The sequence below is a fragment of the Phyllopteryx taeniolatus genome, chromosome 7 (genome assembly GCF_024500385.1).
Source record: "Phyllopteryx taeniolatus isolate TA_2022b chromosome 7, UOR_Ptae_1.2, whole genome shotgun sequence".
Classification (NCBI taxonomy): Eukaryota; Metazoa; Chordata; class Actinopteri; order Syngnathiformes; family Syngnathidae; genus Phyllopteryx; species Phyllopteryx taeniolatus.
In genome coordinates, this window is record NC_084508.1 from 8,605,047 (window position 1) to 8,621,967 (window position 16,921).

General features: G+C 38.9%; 2 protein-coding genes and 1 long non-coding RNA gene across 4 annotated transcripts; 2 read left to right on the forward strand and 1 right to left on the reverse strand.

Annotated features, from left to right (window-relative positions):
* Positions 1–2,112: 2,112 nt before the first annotated feature.
* Positions 2,113–5,119, forward strand: LOC133480570 (transcription factor 7-like 1-B). The gene is made up of 8 exons (XM_061778826.1): positions 2,113–2,199; positions 2,489–2,541; positions 2,936–2,988; positions 3,111–3,185; positions 3,266–3,419; positions 3,505–3,612; positions 3,714–3,771; positions 4,409–5,119. The coding sequence occupies exons 3-8, from the start codon at positions 2,954–2,956 to the stop codon at positions 4,666–4,668; spliced, it is 690 nt and encodes a 229-aa protein (XP_061634810.1). The 5' UTR covers positions 2,113–2,199; positions 2,489–2,541; positions 2,936–2,953; the 3' UTR covers positions 4,669–5,119.
* On the reverse strand, positions 2,655–13,961 carry LOC133480580 (uncharacterized). 2 transcript variants are annotated; one of them, XR_009789317.1, is made up of 5 exons: positions 13,831–13,961; positions 8,099–8,160; positions 7,386–7,912; positions 4,418–4,607; positions 2,655–3,596 (listed from the first exon to the last, which is right to left on the reverse strand). It is a non-coding gene; the product is annotated as an uncharacterized LOC133480580 (long non-coding RNA). The 2 variants fall into 2 exon arrangements; XR_009789316.1 differs by having other exon boundaries at positions 8,099–8,347; positions 13,831–13,949.
* Positions 13,962–14,105: 144 nt separating this feature from the next.
* LOC133480568 (transcription factor 7-like 1-C) lies at positions 14,106–16,473 on the forward strand. The gene is made up of 7 exons (XM_061778821.1): positions 14,106–14,221; positions 14,510–14,562; positions 14,683–14,757; positions 14,835–14,991; positions 15,077–15,184; positions 15,288–15,345; positions 16,012–16,473. Exons 1-7 carry the CDS (start codon positions 14,141–14,143, stop codon positions 16,269–16,271), a joined length of 792 nt encoding a protein of 263 aa, XP_061634805.1. The 5' UTR covers positions 14,106–14,140; the 3' UTR covers positions 16,272–16,473.
* Positions 16,474–16,921: the final 448 nt, after the last annotated feature.

Consider the following 16,921-nt stretch of genomic DNA (forward strand, 5'->3'; position numbering starts at 1 on the left):
TCACTATGCCTCACTGGCATAAATAGAGGGACAAATCAGAATCAGAATCAGAATCATCTTTATTTGCCAAGTATGTCCAAAAACACACAAGGAATTTGTCTCCGGTAGTTGGAGCCTCTCTAGTACGACAACAGACAGTCAATTTACAGAACACTTTGGAGACAGAAAGACATTGACAAAAAAACAAAACAGTCACTGAGCAGTAAAGGGTTGCTAGTTATCTGGTAATGCCGGTACATTTTTTTTTTTTGACAATTGTGCAAAAAGATGCAGAGTCCTCTAGCACTTAGAGCAGTTCGAATGACTAATATTGCAATAGTCCGGTGCAATGACCATTGTGCAAAGGGCGCTGAGACTTCAAAGAGTGTATGCGGTTTAAAGTGACGAGTCGTGCGATAATCTGGGACAATGTTGGTTGTGCAAATGTTACAGATACTCCTCAATCAGTGTGCAAATGGAGCAGATGCTACTCTGGCAAAGATACATTATTTATTGTAAATATAATTTTTTTAGCAATTAAGTACACAAGTATATACAGTAAAGGAACAGGTCATTTAAATAAGACACATTCCTCCATCATGTGATCGGATCGGCGATCGTTTTTTTAAACTCGCTGATCGGTCCCAAAAATCCTGATCGTATAAAGCCTAGGTATGACAGCCACGTGCGACTCGTATTTACATTACAGACTACGAAAAACAGCTTTAACATACAGTGTATTTTTTTCACTGCCCAAACTTGGATATTTCAGCACACTTCTAACTTGAGAAAACACCTTGCGATAAGTTGCAGCAGCAAGTTAAACATCAAGTCCAAGTCAATCACATTCAAGTTTATTTCAGTTGTTAATGTTTACCTCCCCTCTCAAAAAGATACACACAAAAAAAGTCAGCTGAGTTTGACAAATTTTAGCTCAGATTAATGGTGGAAAAAGTTTTCAAATGATTTATCTTGATCAAAATTAATTTGCAACTCAAAAACCTGGCATCTGAACGGTGCTGTGTATACTTTATATAATCTCAGCAGCCTTGTTCCTGTTTTTGTAAGCTCTGGTAAGCCTACAGTGCTGTTTAACAAATGGAAACAATATAGTATAAGACCATTTCTTGGAGCAGAATTTGCCTTAATTTTTTATTTTATTCGATAAAGATTTCATTTATTGTTTTAGATTGTGATGTTGTCCAGCAATATCTGAATTTGCGCATTAATGTTTTATTTAGTTATTTTTATTTTATTTGACATTCATGCTCAGATTTGAAAAATAAATCAGCAGTTACTCACTAGTTACACAGTACTTGAGTAGCTGGGCTACTTTCTTACTCTTACTCAAGTAATTATTTGGAGAACGACTTTGTACTTTTACTTGACTCATATTTTTCTCAAGTAACAGTATTCTTACTTGAGTACAATATTTAGCTACCCCACCCACCTCTGCATATACTCACTCTGATTGATTTCTGCAGAGGTTTGTACTATTAACAGCAAAATAATGTACCATTAACAGCAAAATAATGTAAAATGGAGGCCAGCTAAATATTTGAGAAAAATTAGAAACTTGTGGTAAAGACAAGTGTACCACCATTTGTTTCAATTTCACTATAAGTCTAAATGTAATTCTGCTGTTAGATGAATTGAACCAATTTGTGTTCTGTTTGGCAAAAACAACCACCCAAAACAGGACATTAACAGTCATGGATATATATATATATATTTTTTCAACCTGAAATCGCTGTGACCGTTTTTTTTGAACACTCGTTTTAAACATTGTGGCTCGCAAAATGGCGCCCACATCCGGAGCCCCTGCGAGAAGACTCACCGCATCGTGATGGTCTCGGAAGACAACAAAATTGCATTTTTATTTTCCTTTGGGTGTACCGGGCACCTTTTAAGTCAAATTGGCCGTCAGTTAGTTAGCCAGCTCGCTCGTTAGCTTAGCCATCGCCGCTCTTTCAAGCTCATTTGCCCCCCAAAAAAAGAAATGCTTGACGTCACAAAGGTGACCCCAGTATTCGCCGTGTGATTGGTGGGTTCACTTATTTTAGGGCGGTCCCAAAAATAGGCAAGCTATAAATAAGGAAACAAATTGACCACACACCATTCAAAGTAGCAACTGAAAAAATGATGGATGACCAAGAGTGGAAAACTATTACGGAAGTGATCAACACGGACTTGGGCAAGATGATCAAAAATCAAGCGCGGGTAAGGGAGACGATTCATAACTTTTGGAACATGCAGCAAAAATATTACATAATAATTCATAGACTCGGTGCCTGTATAATGACGTTTCTTACTATTTCAAGCACAAGCAAAAACTTTTTGGAACATGGATGTAAACATGAGACTCGTAATAGAAGTCGAAGTATACAGTTATGATAAGTTTGATTAGTGTTTCAAATAAATGTTCTATATGAGGAATTACAGTTACATGTTACTACTAAATAGTAATAAAAAGTAGGTTGATAGCCATTATTTTTGTTTGTTTTTGCAGGTCGCTGGTGCGCCACATATGGTGAGCGTCAGCCAAGGTCCTGTTCGAGTGATGTAAGTAACACAACTGTATAATAATAATTCATAGACTCAGTGCCTGTGTTTATCTGTGGGGTGTTATAAGCCACAGGTTCAAGAAAGTCATTGTATAATACTGTTTCTTGGTATGTATTTTTATAATTGTATTTATTGTTATCTCTGGGGATAAAGGATTATCCGATCTTAAATCATGTTAAATGCCGTTTCTTACTATTTCAAGCACAAGCAAAAACTTTTTGGATCATGGATTTAAACATCAGGTTTGTAAAAGAAGTCAAAATATACAGTTATGATGAGTTTGTTTAGTGTTTCAAATAAGTGTCGTATATGAGGAATTATAGTTACATGTTACTACTAAATAGTAATAAAAAGTAGGTTGCTAACCATTATTATTTTTTTGCTTTTGCAGGTCGCTGATGCACCACATATGGTGAGCGTCAGCCAAGGTCCTGCTCGAGTGATGTAAGTAACACAACTGTATACATCATACAGTGCCATATAATGTGTAAAATGTGTATGACTCCTTGAATGTTCATCTTCACACACTTCTGTTGTTTAACACGTGTGTCTTGATGTGTTTCTAGAATAGGGCAAATCTGTTACCAGTTGGTGTCTGGCGCAGTTCTCCCTCCTCCTCGTCCTTTGCCACCAAATACAAAGTAAGTATTCTCTGTAAAATGTCTTTCCTGGCACATCCACACAGAGGCGACATGCTGATGCTTTGCTTTCCCAATGGGAGAACGAGGAATACATCAGGGCCCAAGGAGGAGAGGCCCTACATTAAGAAGCCCCCAAACGCCTTCATGCTGTTTATGAAGGAGCGGCGGCCTGTCGTGAAGGCCCAATTTCAAAACAGTGACAGCGCCGCTGTGAATAAAATCCTGGGGCAGAAGGTGAGTGTGTTTGCAACAAACACGTCCTCGTAGTTTACGTGGTGATCTTATGCATGTGTGCGCTGACACTTGATTTTGTCCGCAGTGGAAGTCGCTGCCGCCGGCTGAGCAGCTCCCATTCTTCCAAGAATCGGAGCGGCTCAGCCTGATGCATGCCAGCGTGCACCCGGACTGGACCTGCAGAGACAACTACGTGAGTTCCATTGTCATTTACACTCGAACAATAAAAGTCAACAATAATGTCTTCAATGTTTTTGTGTGCAATGACTCAATGTTGTTTTTTTCTTGTTTTAGGGCAGAAAGAAAAAGAGAAAGTGCGCCAGTGCAGCCACCAGTTCAAATCATCTGACCAGTAAGTACAGTATGTCAAAGTATTTTTACTTCATGTAAATCTGCCCAAAGCCTACGACGTGGCTCAGAAATTCTGCCTTTACAAAAATAATGTATGGGTGCATCTCAGTGAATTAGTATTTCAGAGGTTCCATTGAAAGAGGTAATTTCACACTTTAAATGATCATTTTAAAAATATAACAATTAGGTTAGATTTGTCATTCTGATTTGCATTTCCTCATAAAATAAACAAAAGTTTCTACCATTTATGGAGATGCACTTATATGTTGATTGTAAAGATGTTTCTAATATTTTGCCACTGTCCGGCGTCTAGTGTATATCGACTGGTAAATGGGGACACCACAATATTAGGAAGTATCTTGGATGCAGTGCAGTTGTACACGGTATTATATGATCACAACAGCTTTTGTTTTCATTATGGCTCTAAAATTCCTTGGTCCTTCTGTCCATAATTTCACCTTAAACTGAAAAATGGACTGAAATCTTTCAATTTGTGTCCCAACATTTCCTCAAATTCTTGATTACTACGAACAGTTAGTAAAGGCAGAATATTGCACTGGCTATCATTAGATAATTTTTTTATCGTAGTGTGACTCACGTCTCAGAAGTGACGGATGTTATGTATTTGTGTTTTTCAGTCTCTGCACCTGAGCTTGCAACTTTATTCAACCCGAATGAGGGGCCCGAGATGGACTCAATTTTAGAACTGGCGGAGTCAGAGTCGCCGTCCTCCAGCTCGGATGCGGGGCCCGAGGCGGACCTGACCTCCGCCTTGTTCCGCCAACTGGAGGAGTTGGAGGCGGCGGAAGCAGCGGCGGCGTCGTTCTCAACTTTGTGCTGCAAAATTGACACAGCAGAGGGAGAGAGATCTAAAGACTGGACCATATTAAATATTTAAGGATAGACTTTTAATGTACAGTATTTCCAATGTTTTTACAACCCTATGTATATAAAACTTATGAATTACTTCTTTTTTTCTCTATTAATCTTTCTAAAAATCCATTTTATTAATTATATTCTGTGTTTTTTACCTAAAACTTTTATATGAAAATGCCAACTGTATATATGTTTATTGATTAAAACAATGACTTACAAAAATAGGACCTTGTTTTTTTTCCCCCCTCCCACGAATAATGTTTGTCATTCTGCAAAGTAATCAGTGCTTATTGAGGTGATTAATTTGAACACGAGGCAAATTGTGACTTGCAGCTTAAAATGATCAAAACGACACGAGACAGCAGCGCGCTAAAAGACTGGTGGTATCAGCTCTTATGCTGTGTAAAGGAATAGAAGTTGTCAATGTAACACTGCTGTTCTTTCACACGGCGTTAAGACCTGATACAACCTGCGGCCGCGCAAGATCGGTGTCTGGCGGCCTTACAAATCAAAGTCATTCCAAGTATAGATGTCGTTTAATGTTTTGAAATGTTTCTTTATCTTTTGGAGATATGGGTTGAGTGAGGTATTCTAATCCCTACTTTAATCTGTGATATACTGGAATATTATGTTTTCTATCAATAAGGACTGTGCACTATGACAGATGTATGTAATTCTAGACTTTACCAGCAGAGGGGATACTCGCTCTTCTAATGTTAACTGTGTTTCTGAACTGCTGCTCAAAGTTCAGTAAAGAAATGTGAACAAAATCAGAGGTGTTGTCGGACTTTTTTTGGCCACGATGCATCTACTAGGATAATTTTTTTTTCCTTATTAATAACGCCTCCCTGGTGAGGTGTTCTGGGCACATCCCACAGGAAGGAGACCCCGGGGACGAACCAGGACACACTGGAGACTACGTCTCTCGGCTGGTCTGGGAACGCCTCGGGATCCTACCGGAAGAGCTGGATGAAGTGGCTGGGGAGAGGGAAGTCTGGGCGTCCCTGCTCGAGCTACTGCCCCCGCGACTAAACCTCGGATAAGCGGTAGAAAATGGATGAATGGATGGATGATATAGGGAAGCCGATTAGGAATCTGAGTACCCAGTAAACTGTACGAATAATACAGTCGAGTCCCGCGGTCACTTCTCGTCTAGCTAAAGAGTTGTGGTGGTTGCATTAGTTTTGTGTATGAATTTTACAAATGTTTTCATTCATTTTATTCTGTGCGTGTGTTACCTCAAAATGTTTAACACGTTGATTTTAAAGGACCAATATGCAAATGAAAACTGTACTGAAACATGTTCATTGATTAAAACAGTGTGTTCCAAAAAATACTTTTGAAAATATTTTTTTCTCTCCAAAAAATGTTTATCGTTCTGCAAAGTAATGAGTGGTATTGAGGTGATTACTTTACACTTTACATTACTTTGTTACATGTGAGGCACATTATGACTTGCAGTTAGAATGATCAAAATATGAAATGTTTTGACAGCAGCAAGATAAAAGACTTGTGTTGCCATCGTTATAAGACAACTTCTATTCCTTGACACAGCATAAGACCTGATACAACCTGGAGCGGCGACTGCATAAAACTTAAAAATTTGATGCAGTCTCTGTTTTTATCTGTCACAAGCCCCTTAATCTTTCAAGAAAGTCATGGTACAGAACTTTATTTACAATGTATTTATATTATTTTATAAGTAATATGCTGTGTGCTCCTGTAACACCTAAATTTCCTCTCTGGAGGATAAAGGATAATCCGATCTTAATTATTGAATGGTGTGTCGTATTTTACTGTTTCAAATGTTTTATGGGGAATAACAGTGAGATGTGATGATTAAAAGATAAAAATAACTTCAATCCACAAGCAAAAACCTTTTGGAACATGAATGCAAACGTGAGGCTTGTTATAGAAGTCAAAATATACAGCCATGATTAGTTTGTTTAGTGCTTCCAGTCAATGTTCTATATGAGGATTTTTAGTTATGTGTTACTTCTAAGTTAATAAAAAGCAGGTTAATAATTTATAATTGTAATTGTAATTGTAATTATAATTATGGTGGCACGGTGGACGACTGGTTAGAGCGTCAGCCTCACAGTTCTGAGGACCCGGGTTCAATCCCCGGTCCCGCCTGTGTGGAGTTTGCATGTTCTCCCCGTGCATGCGTGGGTTTTCTCCGGGCACTCCGGTTTCCTCCCACATCCCAAAAACATGCATTAATTGGAGACTCTAAATTGCCCGTAGGTGTGAATGTGAGTGCGAATGGTTGTTTGTTTGTATGTGCCCTGCGATTGGCTGGCAACCAGTTCAGGATGCACCCCGCCTCCTGCCCGATGACAGCTGGGATAGGCTCCAGCACCCCCGCGACCCTAGTGAGGAGAAGCGGTTCAGAAAATGGATGGATGGAATTATAGTTATAATAATTTGTTTGCAGGATACTGGTGTGCCACATATGGCGAGCATCAGCCAAGGTCCTGTTTGAGTGATGTAAGTAACACACACAACAAATGATGACAGCAGCTTCTATTTTCTTTGTGGCCCTAATTGTCCTTGGTACTTTTCTGTCCATAGTTTCGTCTTTAACTGAAAAGTGGTCTGAAATCTTTACATTGTGTAACTACGTTTCTTCAAATTCTTGACTATTTTAATCAAAACTGAGCATTGCATAACCTTAGTAGAGGCAGAATATTGGACTGGCTATCATTAGATTATATTTAAAGTTGTCTCATGACTCACGTCTCAGGACTGACGGATGTTATGTATTTGTGTTTGCAGTCTCTGGACCTGGGCTCCCTTTGCCACCTTTCTTCAGCCAGCATGAATGGCCCGACTGGGACTTCAAGTCCATTTTGGAACTGGGAGACTCAGATTTGGCGTCCTCCCGCTCGTCAACATGGAGCCTGGATGTGGAGCCTGAAGCGGACCTGACCTCCGCCTTGTTCAACAAATTGGAGGCGGCCGAGGCGTCCTCCTTCTCCTCGTCAACGTGCATGATGAGCCCAAGGCGGACCTGATCTCCGCTACGTTTGAGATCGTAGACTTACAGGTGGCAGATTCGGCCCGGGCGTCCTCTCGCTCCTCATCAAAATGGAGCACTCGCCTGAATGTGGGGCCCGAGGCGGACCTGACCTCCGCCCTATTCAAGGAGCTGGAAGCTTTGCCTTGACAATGGCGGAAGCGGCCGAGGCGTCCTTGTCCACATGCCGCCAAGTGGACATGGTCGAGGCAGAGCGCGCGCAGTGGTGGCTTCAACCTGATTTGGACTGGAAAATAAACAGCGTATCAAAGCACAGACTATGAATTTCTTCTCTATTTCAAATTTTTTTACAAACTGTGCGTAACCTATGAATTGCTTTTTTAAAATAAATGTTTTACAATTGTACACATATGAATTGCCTCGATGAATGTTTTTATTGTGTTTTATTAATTGTATTCTGTGTGTTCATTACCTCAAACTTGGGGGGCTTCTTAATATAAGGCTTAGTGGACACCTGGGGTATTCCTCCTTGTCCTATTGGGAAAACAAAACATAAGCAAACGCATGTCCCCTCTGTGTGGATGTCCCAGGAAAGACATTTTGCAGAGAATCCTTTGAGAAGGAGTTTCATGATTTCGGTGGTGGTGGTGGATGAGGAGGAGGATGGAGAAAGTTGCCAGGCGCTAGCTCATAAAAAATCTGTCCAATTCTACACACACATCTAGACGAAGAAGGAAACATTGAAGAATTCAAGGAATTTTATTTTCATACCAACACCAAAGCAATCGGTTTAAGTCTGGTTAAATGGAAATACATGTCAAATGGTAGTACAGTTTGCCAATAAAACTTTGAGAATAAATTCTTCTTTTTTTTTTTTTCTACATGCCTTTACCTCAGGTTTCTGTGAGCTAAATAGCTTTAGCTGGCCGCTTTTATCATCACGTGATGTGTACAGGTACATCTCAATGAATTTGAATATGGTAGAAAATTTTGTTTATTTCAGTAACTCATAGCGGTTCATTAAACGCAAGGAAAATACAAGGCTAACTGCTGCACAATTTCCATATTAAAGAATCATTGATCTTACAGGAAGGTTACTTTCTTTATTGCTAAATAATTGAATTGATTGAGCTGATAAATTTGGGATTTTCTTTTGCTGTATGTAAGCTACAATCATCAAAAATGTACATGTAAAAAAATAAAATCATTAATAAATATTTCATTTGTGTGCTTTTGGCGGTGTACAACATTAACCTGCAGAATATTTTGCTCTTAACGTTAGAAACGTCTGCAGAAGTATAGCACATAAATTGAAAATATACAAATCCATCGTTTATCGCGGGGGTTAGGTTCCGGACTACCTCCGCAATAGGTGAAATCGGCGAAATAGCGACCAAATCTTTACTTTTGGATTATCTTTTTATTGCTGTATGAACCTCCCCAAACTTAATCTACTGCACGCTCCTATTGACTAGGCTTTACATGATCAGGATTTTTGGGGCCGATCACCGATCAGCACGTTTAAAAAAATTATAACCGATCACCGATCCGATCACAAGATGGAGCAATGTGTCTATTTACATGACTTGTTCATTGACTGTATATACTTGTGTACTGCAAACTGAGTATCTTCAAATGTTTTCTTTAGCAGTTTAGACAAAAGTAAAAAAAAATCAATGACCTCTAGGGGGGATTCAAGGATTGGCCACTAACCCTGTCCCTGGCTATATGAACGGGTGTTGTCCAGAGTTTGCACCCATTTGGCTTTTCCTACTTTTCCTATAAAATGTTAATTATCGGCCGATACCGATAAAACCGATCAGATCGGTGTAAAGTCTACGATTAACTTCTACCATATGCTTAGAAACATAATACAATACTCTTAAATACCTTTTAAACTCTTAAAAATACAGTAAGGCACCGAGGTCCTGTACACTATGTGAATTTTATTCCTTGTAGTACCGTAATTTCTCGTGAATAATGTGCATTTCCCCCCCCCAATTTTTTTTTTCAAAAGTCAATAGTGCGCATTATACATAGGTACATGGAAAAATGGAAAACAACTTTCACATTTTATAAATGTATGCCGCCATCAAGAGGTTTTGAAAAAGTTGCACGCTTTCATTCCAATATGCCACCGCTACCTTGAGGTTACGAGAAAGGTGTATACTTTCATTCTAATATGCCACTGCCACCTAGAGGTTATGAAAAAGGTGGAGCCTACACTTTCATTCCAATATGACAGGGGTACGTATGACTGCATATAAGTACAGTGGTGCTCATAAGTTTACATACCCTGGCAGAATTTGTGAAATATTGCTTTTTTAAATACGACTGATGACTGAACAACAACCATCATTAATTTCTTTATGGTTAAGTTTTAATGATAATGCTTGTCCAAAATGCTTGACAGTTTAATTGAAATCCCATTAAAATAAAATTAAATGTGTTTTGCCTGGCCCTTCATGTTTTCTTTAAAGAACTGTACCCATCTTACAAATTCTGCCTGGGTAATCAAACATATGAGCACAACTGTGTGTTTTCACGTTTACTAAATAAAAGTGAATTTCAAAATAAGAGCAAGAAAAAAAAGTTAATAAAAAGTATTACATGTTCAAATAAAATGCTTCAGAATAATTATTTGAAAAAACTAACAAAATACAGATAATACTTCATGTTTTGATCATATGGGTAGAAGTCCAATCATGCATTGTAAAAATGCATTATACATAGGTAGAAGGGTTTTCCAGAATTTTTGCGGTCAACTTTGGGGGTGCGTATTATACATGGTTGCGCATTATACACGAGACATTATGGTACGTGTTTTAACACATTTTTTATTTGGTATCTTCATAGTCTTAATGTTTTAGGATAGGACCCATTTATTTCACCACAAAAAAATAATAAACAACACAAACTCAAAATTCTCCGATATGTCGAATTATGCGCGATATGAAAATTATTTTTTTGCAATCCACTGAATCTTCAATGGGTGAACCATGATATAGCGAGGAAACACTGTATAGAAATATTTAACTCCGTAAAGTTAATTTGTACGTGTTTTTGCCAAACAGATCCCAGTCTACAGCTTGGTAGGTTATTTGCCAGACAACAAATGTCATATTTACTGTTCACTCATAAGAAACAAAATGTCAGTTTTGCCTTTCCCCAAGTGAAAACAGATCAAACCACTCTAAAGAACGATGATGTACACCAGTGATTCCCAACCAGTGTGCTGCGAGAGATCTTCTTGTATGCCGTGGGAAATAATAAAATTTCACTTCATTGGTCAAAATATTATTTACAACCATTAATGTGTCATTCATTTATCTATGCGAGCGGCATATCAAGACAGACAGAACAAATAAATGGTCTTCTATTAGATGTCAGAATGTGGACAATTGACTTGTGTATCCACTTTTTGTGACATTTTTGTTTGTTGATGTGCCGTGAGATTTTTCAAATGTAAAATATGTGCCTTGGCTCAATAAAGGTTGGGAATCACGTATGTACACAATGTCTTAGGGCTGTCACTATCGATCATTGCATCGATTGATCAAATAATCGGATACAAATGTATTTTGCATTAAGGTTTATTGACTAATTTTTTTCCCCAATTCCCATTTATTAATCGATTATTTCGCATTTGATCATTTGGTATTGTTTAATGATGAAAAAAACAAATAATTCAGCAATATCACACAAGAGAGAATGATGTACTCAGCAACCTTTTTGAAACTGATCGATACTTATTGGGTACTGATTAATGCTCAGGGCTACTAGTTTGATATCCACTTCCGATGCTGCTCCAGGTTGAACGACATGTCAGTTACAGGTTAGTCATACTACTGCTGCATATCACAATAATTTTTGTCATTGGTTAAACTGACTATGATTCAGTTACTGATTTGGTCCCTACCATGTCAGAAAATAGGCAAAAATGTTGTTTCAAAATAAAAACTTTCCACCTACATCGCCACAGAAGGATGCGTCTATTAGCATAGGCCGACACGCTGCATGGACATTCTTGGCAGACCCACAACCGAAGCCGAAAAGGAGCCATCGCCGAGGTGGCTGGCGACCCCGAAAGAATGAATGGGATAAACTTGATTCAACACAGCATGGCTCGGTAGCCCTGGCTAAGTAGCCCTAGCTAGGTAGCCAGCTGGCTAGCGAGAAAGGAGGCAGCTGGTCCAGGATTTACGGCACTGACCGGATACATTCGCTACCGTGGCGACGTCAACACGAGTGGAGCGCGCCGACTGTATTATAAAAACTAAATGGGGAAAAACGTGTGTTGGTGGTCACCGGTGCTCAGGACAGGAGATGACGTTCGTTTAAGGCTTGCTTGAGGTATGTTCACGTACCGTATTTTCCGGACTATAAGTCAGTCCGGAGTATAAATCGCACCAGCCAAAAAAATGCATCATAAAGAAGGAAAAAACATAAGTCACACTGGAGTATATGTCGCATTTTTTGGGGGAAATGTATTAGATAAAATCCAACACCAAGAACAGACATTTCATCTTGAAAGGCAATTTAAAATAAAAATTGAATAGAGAACAACAGGCTGAACAGATGTATGGTATGCTACATTATCAATTTTCAGAGGTATAGAAGTAGCAGGTACAGATACACAGGCCTAGAGCGCCCTCTTGCGGTTGTCAGTGTGACAATAAGGTGAAATTAAATAATAATGTGTTAATAATTTCACATATAGGTCGCTCCGGAGTATAAGTCGCACCCCCGGCCAAACTATCAAAAAAGTCTGAAAAATACGGTACTTTTAATACGATATGGCTCGCAAGCAGGCAAGAAAAGGTTATGTAGCCAAGCAAGCTAGTGCTAGCACTGACCGTTGTACGTAAACATGCCTCCCTTCTGTCGAATCATGCTCTAAAGTTTCGGTGTGGGTGAAGTAATTTACTTAAAAATAAAGTAATTTAATTACAGTAAGTTTGCACCCATTATTTCTGTCATGTAATGTTTGTTTGACCTGACTGATTAGAATCCACGATCTGACTTGAGCAGTGATTTCCAACCTTTATGGAGCCAAGGAACATACTTTACAATTGAAAAATCTCACGGCACACCAACAAACAAAAATGTCACAAAATGTGTATACATTAATTACTGTTTTTACTTCCTGCCATCTAATAGAAGACCATTCATTTGTTCTGTCTGTCACTATGCCTCACTGGCATTTTGGAGCAATTAAGTACACAAGTATATACAGTAAATGAACAAGTCATTTAAATAGACACATTCCTCCATCTTGTGATCGGTTATCGTTTTTTTTTTAAAACTCGCTGATCAGTGACCGGCCCCAAAAATCCTGATCGCGTAAAGCCTACTTTTTATATCCTCAGCAGCCTTAGTCATGTTTATGTAATCTGGCTGGTAAACCTACAGTACTGTGCTGTTCAACAAGTGGAAACAATATTGTATAAGACCATTTCTTGGAGCTGAATGTGCCTTAATTTGTTATTTTAGAAAGATTTTATTCGATAAAGATTTCATTTATTGTCTTACATTAAGTGATGTAACACAATATCTAAATTTGCGCATTCATGTTTTATTTAGTTATTTTCATTTTATTTGACGTTCGTGCTCCGATTTTTAAAATAAATCAGACGTTACTCACTAGTTACTCAGTACTTGAGCAGTTTTTTCACTGAGTAGGTTACTTTCTTATTCAAGTAATTATTTGTAGAAGTACTTTGTACTTTTACTTGACTCATATTTTTGTAAAGTAACTGTATTCTTACTTGAGTACAATATTTAGCAACTCTCCCGACCTCTGCATATATTCACTCTGATTGATTTCTGCAGAGGTTTGTACCGTTAACAGCAAAATAATGTAAAATGGCGGCCAGCTACATATTTGAGGAAACGAGACACTTGAGGTAAAGACAAGATGTGTACCGCCATTTGTTTCAATTTCACTGGGAGTCTAAATGTAATACTGCTGTTACATGAAGTGAACCAATTTCTGTTCTGTTTGGCAAAACAATCACCAAAAACAGGACATTAACAGTGTCTTGGATATATATATCTTTTTTTTTTTAAACCTGAAATGGATATGTCTTTTTATCAACCTAAAATCGCTGTGACCGTTGTTTTGAACAAGTTTTGAACATTCGTTTTAAACATTGTGGCTCGCAAAATGGCGCCCACATCCCGAGCCCCTGCGAGAAGACTCACCGCATCGTGATGGTCTCGGAAGATTTAAAAAAAAATGCATTTTTAAAAGTGTTTTATTTTCCTTTGAGTAACGGACACCTTTTAAGTCAAAATGGCCGTCAGTTAGTTAGCCAGCTCGCACGTTAGCTTAGCCATCGCCGCTCATTCAAGTTCATTTGCGCTCCCCACAAAAATACATGACGTCACAAAGGTGACCCCAGTCTTCGCCGTGATTGGTGGGTTCACTTATTTTAGGGCGGTACCAAAAATAGGCAAGCTATAAATAAGGAAACAAATTGACCGAAGACCATTCCAAGGAGCAACTGAAAGAATGATGGATGACCAAGAGTGGAAAAGTATTATGGAGGTGATCAACACGGACTCGGGCAAGATGATAAAAAATCAAGAGCAGGTAAGGGAGACGATTCATAAGTTTCGGAACATGCAGAAAAATATGACATAATAATTCATAGACTCGGTGCCTGTATAATGACGTTTCTTACTATTTCAAGCACAAGCAAAAACTTTTTGGAACATGGATGTAAACATGAGACTCGTAATAGAAGTCGAAGTATACAGTTATGATAAGTTTGATTAGTGTTTCAAATAAATGTTCTATATGAGGAATTACAGTTAAATGTTACTACTAAATAGTAATAAAAAGTAGGTTGATAGCCATTATTTTTGTTTGTTTTTGCAGGTCGCTGGTGCGCCACATATGGTGAGCGTCAGCCAAGGTCCTGTTCGAGTGATGTAAGTAACACAACTGTATACATCATAGTGCCATATAATGTGTAACATGTGGAGGACTCCTTGAATGTTCATCTTCACACACTTCTGTTGTTTAACACGTGTGTCTTGATGTGTTTCTAGAATAGGGCAAATCTGTTACCAGTTGGTGCCTGGCGCAGTTCTCCCTCCTCCTCGTCCTTTGCCACCAAATACAAAGTAAGTATTCTCTGTAAAATGTCTTTCCTGGCACATCCACACAGAGGCGACATGCTGATGCTTTGCTTTCCCAATAGGAGAACGAGGAATACATCAGGGCCCAAGGAGGAGAGGCCCTACATTAAGAAGCCCCCAAACGCCTTCATGCTGTTTATGAAGGAGCGGCGGCCTGTCGTGAAGGCCCAATTTCAAAACAGTGACAGCGCCGCTGTGAATAAAATCCTGGGGCAGAAGGTGAGTGTGTTTGCAACAAACACGTCCTCGTAGTTTACGTGGTGATCTTATGCATGTGTGCGCTGACACTTGATTTTGTCCGCAGTGGAAGTCGCTGCCGCCGGCTGAGCAGCTCCCATTCTTCCAAGAATCGGAGCGGCTCAGCCTGATGCATGCCAGCGTGCACCCGGACTGGACCTGCAGAGACAACTACGTGAGTTCCATTGTCATTTACACTCGAACAATAAAAGTCAACAATAATGTCTTCAATGTTTTTGTGTGCAATGACTCAATGTTACGTTTTTTTGTTGTTTTAGGGCAGAAAGAAAAAGAGAAAGTGCGCCAGTGCAGCCACCAGTTCAAATCATCTGACCAGTAAGTACAGTATGTCAAAGTATTTTTACTTCATGTAAATCTGCCCAAAGCCTACGACGTGGCTCAGAAATTCTGCCTTTACAAAAATAATGTATGGGTGCATCTCAGTGAATTAGTATTTCAGAGGTTCCATTGAAAGAGGTAATTTCACACTTTAAATGATCATTTTAAAAATATAACAATTCGGTCAGATTTGTCATTCTGATTTGCATTTCCTCATAAAATAAACTAACATTTCTACCATTTATTGAGATGCACTTATATGTTGATTGTAAAGATGTTTCTAATATTTTGCCACTGTCCGGCGTCTACTGTATATCGACTGGTAAATGGGGACACCACAATATTAGGAAGTATCTTGGATGCAGTGCAGTTGTACACGGTATTATATGATCGCAACAGCTTCTGTTTTCATTATGGCTCTAAAATTCCTTGGTCCTTCTGTCCATAATTTCACCTTAAACTGAAAAATGGACTGAAATCTTTCAATTTGTGTACCAACATTTTCTCAAATTCTTGATTACTACTAACAGTTAATACCCGTTTTGAGCATTATATAACCTTAGTAAAGGCAGAATATTGCACTGGCTATCATTAGATAATTTTTTTATCGTAGTGGGACTCACGTCTCAGAAGTGACGGATGTTATGTATTTGTGTTTTTCAGTCTCTGCACCTGAGCTCGCAACTTTATTCAACCCGAATGAGGGGCCCGAGTTGGACTCGATTTTGGAACCGGAAGAGTCAGAGTCGCCGTCCTCCAGCTCGGATGCGGGGCCCGAGGCGGACCTGACCTCCGCCTTGTTCCGCCAACTGGAGGAGTTGGAGGCGGCGGAAGCAGCGGCGGCGTCGTTCTCAACTTTGTGCCGCAAAGTTGACACAGTAGCAGGAGAGAGATCTAAAGACTGGACCATATTAAATATTTAAGGATAGACTTTTAATGTACAGTATTTCCAATGTTTTTACAACCCTATGTATATAAAACTTATGAATTACTTCTTTTTTTCTCTATTAATCTTTCTAAAAATCCATTTTATTAATTATATTCTGTGTTTTTTACCTAAAACTTTTATATGAAAATGCCAACTGTATATATATGTTTATTGATTAAAACAATGACTTACAAAAATAGGACCTTGTTTTTTTTCCCCCCTCCCACGAATAATGTTTGTCATTCTGCAAAGTAATCAGTGCTTATTGAGGTGATTAATTTGAACACATGAGGCAAATTGTGACTTGCAGCTTAAAATGATCAAAACGACACGAGACAGCAGCGCGCTAAAAGACTGGTGGTATCAGCTCTTATGCTGTGTAAAGGAATAGAAGTTGTCAATGTAACACTGCTGTTCTTTCACACGGCGTTAAGACCTGATACAACCTGCGGCCGCGCAAGATCGGTGTCTGGCGGCCTTACAAATCAAAGTCATTCCAAGTATAGATGTCGTTTAATGTTTTGAAATGTTTCTTTATCTTTTGGAGATATGGGTTGAGTGAGGTATTTAGTTCTAATTCCTACTTTAATCTGTGATATACTGGAATATTATGTTTTCTATCAATAAGGACTGTGCACTATGACA

Coding starts and splice junctions, on each gene's coding strand:
- LOC133480570 (XM_061778826.1), top strand. CDS start 2,954: ATGGTGAGCGTCAGCCAAGGTCCTGCTCGAGTGAT. Junction 3,186..3,265: donor CCTTTGCCACCAAATACAAA/GTAAGTATTCTC, acceptor TCCCAATGGGAG/AACGAGGAATACATCAGGGC. Junction 3,420..3,504: donor ATAAAATCCTGGGGCAGAAG/GTGAGTGTGTTT, acceptor TTTTGTCCGCAG/TGGAAGTCGCTGCCGCCGGC.
- LOC133480568 (XM_061778821.1), top strand. CDS start 14,141: ATGATGGATGACCAAGAGTGGAAAAGTATTATGGAGGTGATCAACACG. Junction 14,758..14,834: donor CCTTTGCCACCAAATACAAA/GTAAGTATTCTC, acceptor CTTTCCCAATAG/GAGAACGAGGAATACATCAG. Junction 14,992..15,076: donor ATAAAATCCTGGGGCAGAAG/GTGAGTGTGTTT, acceptor TTTTGTCCGCAG/TGGAAGTCGCTGCCGCCGGC.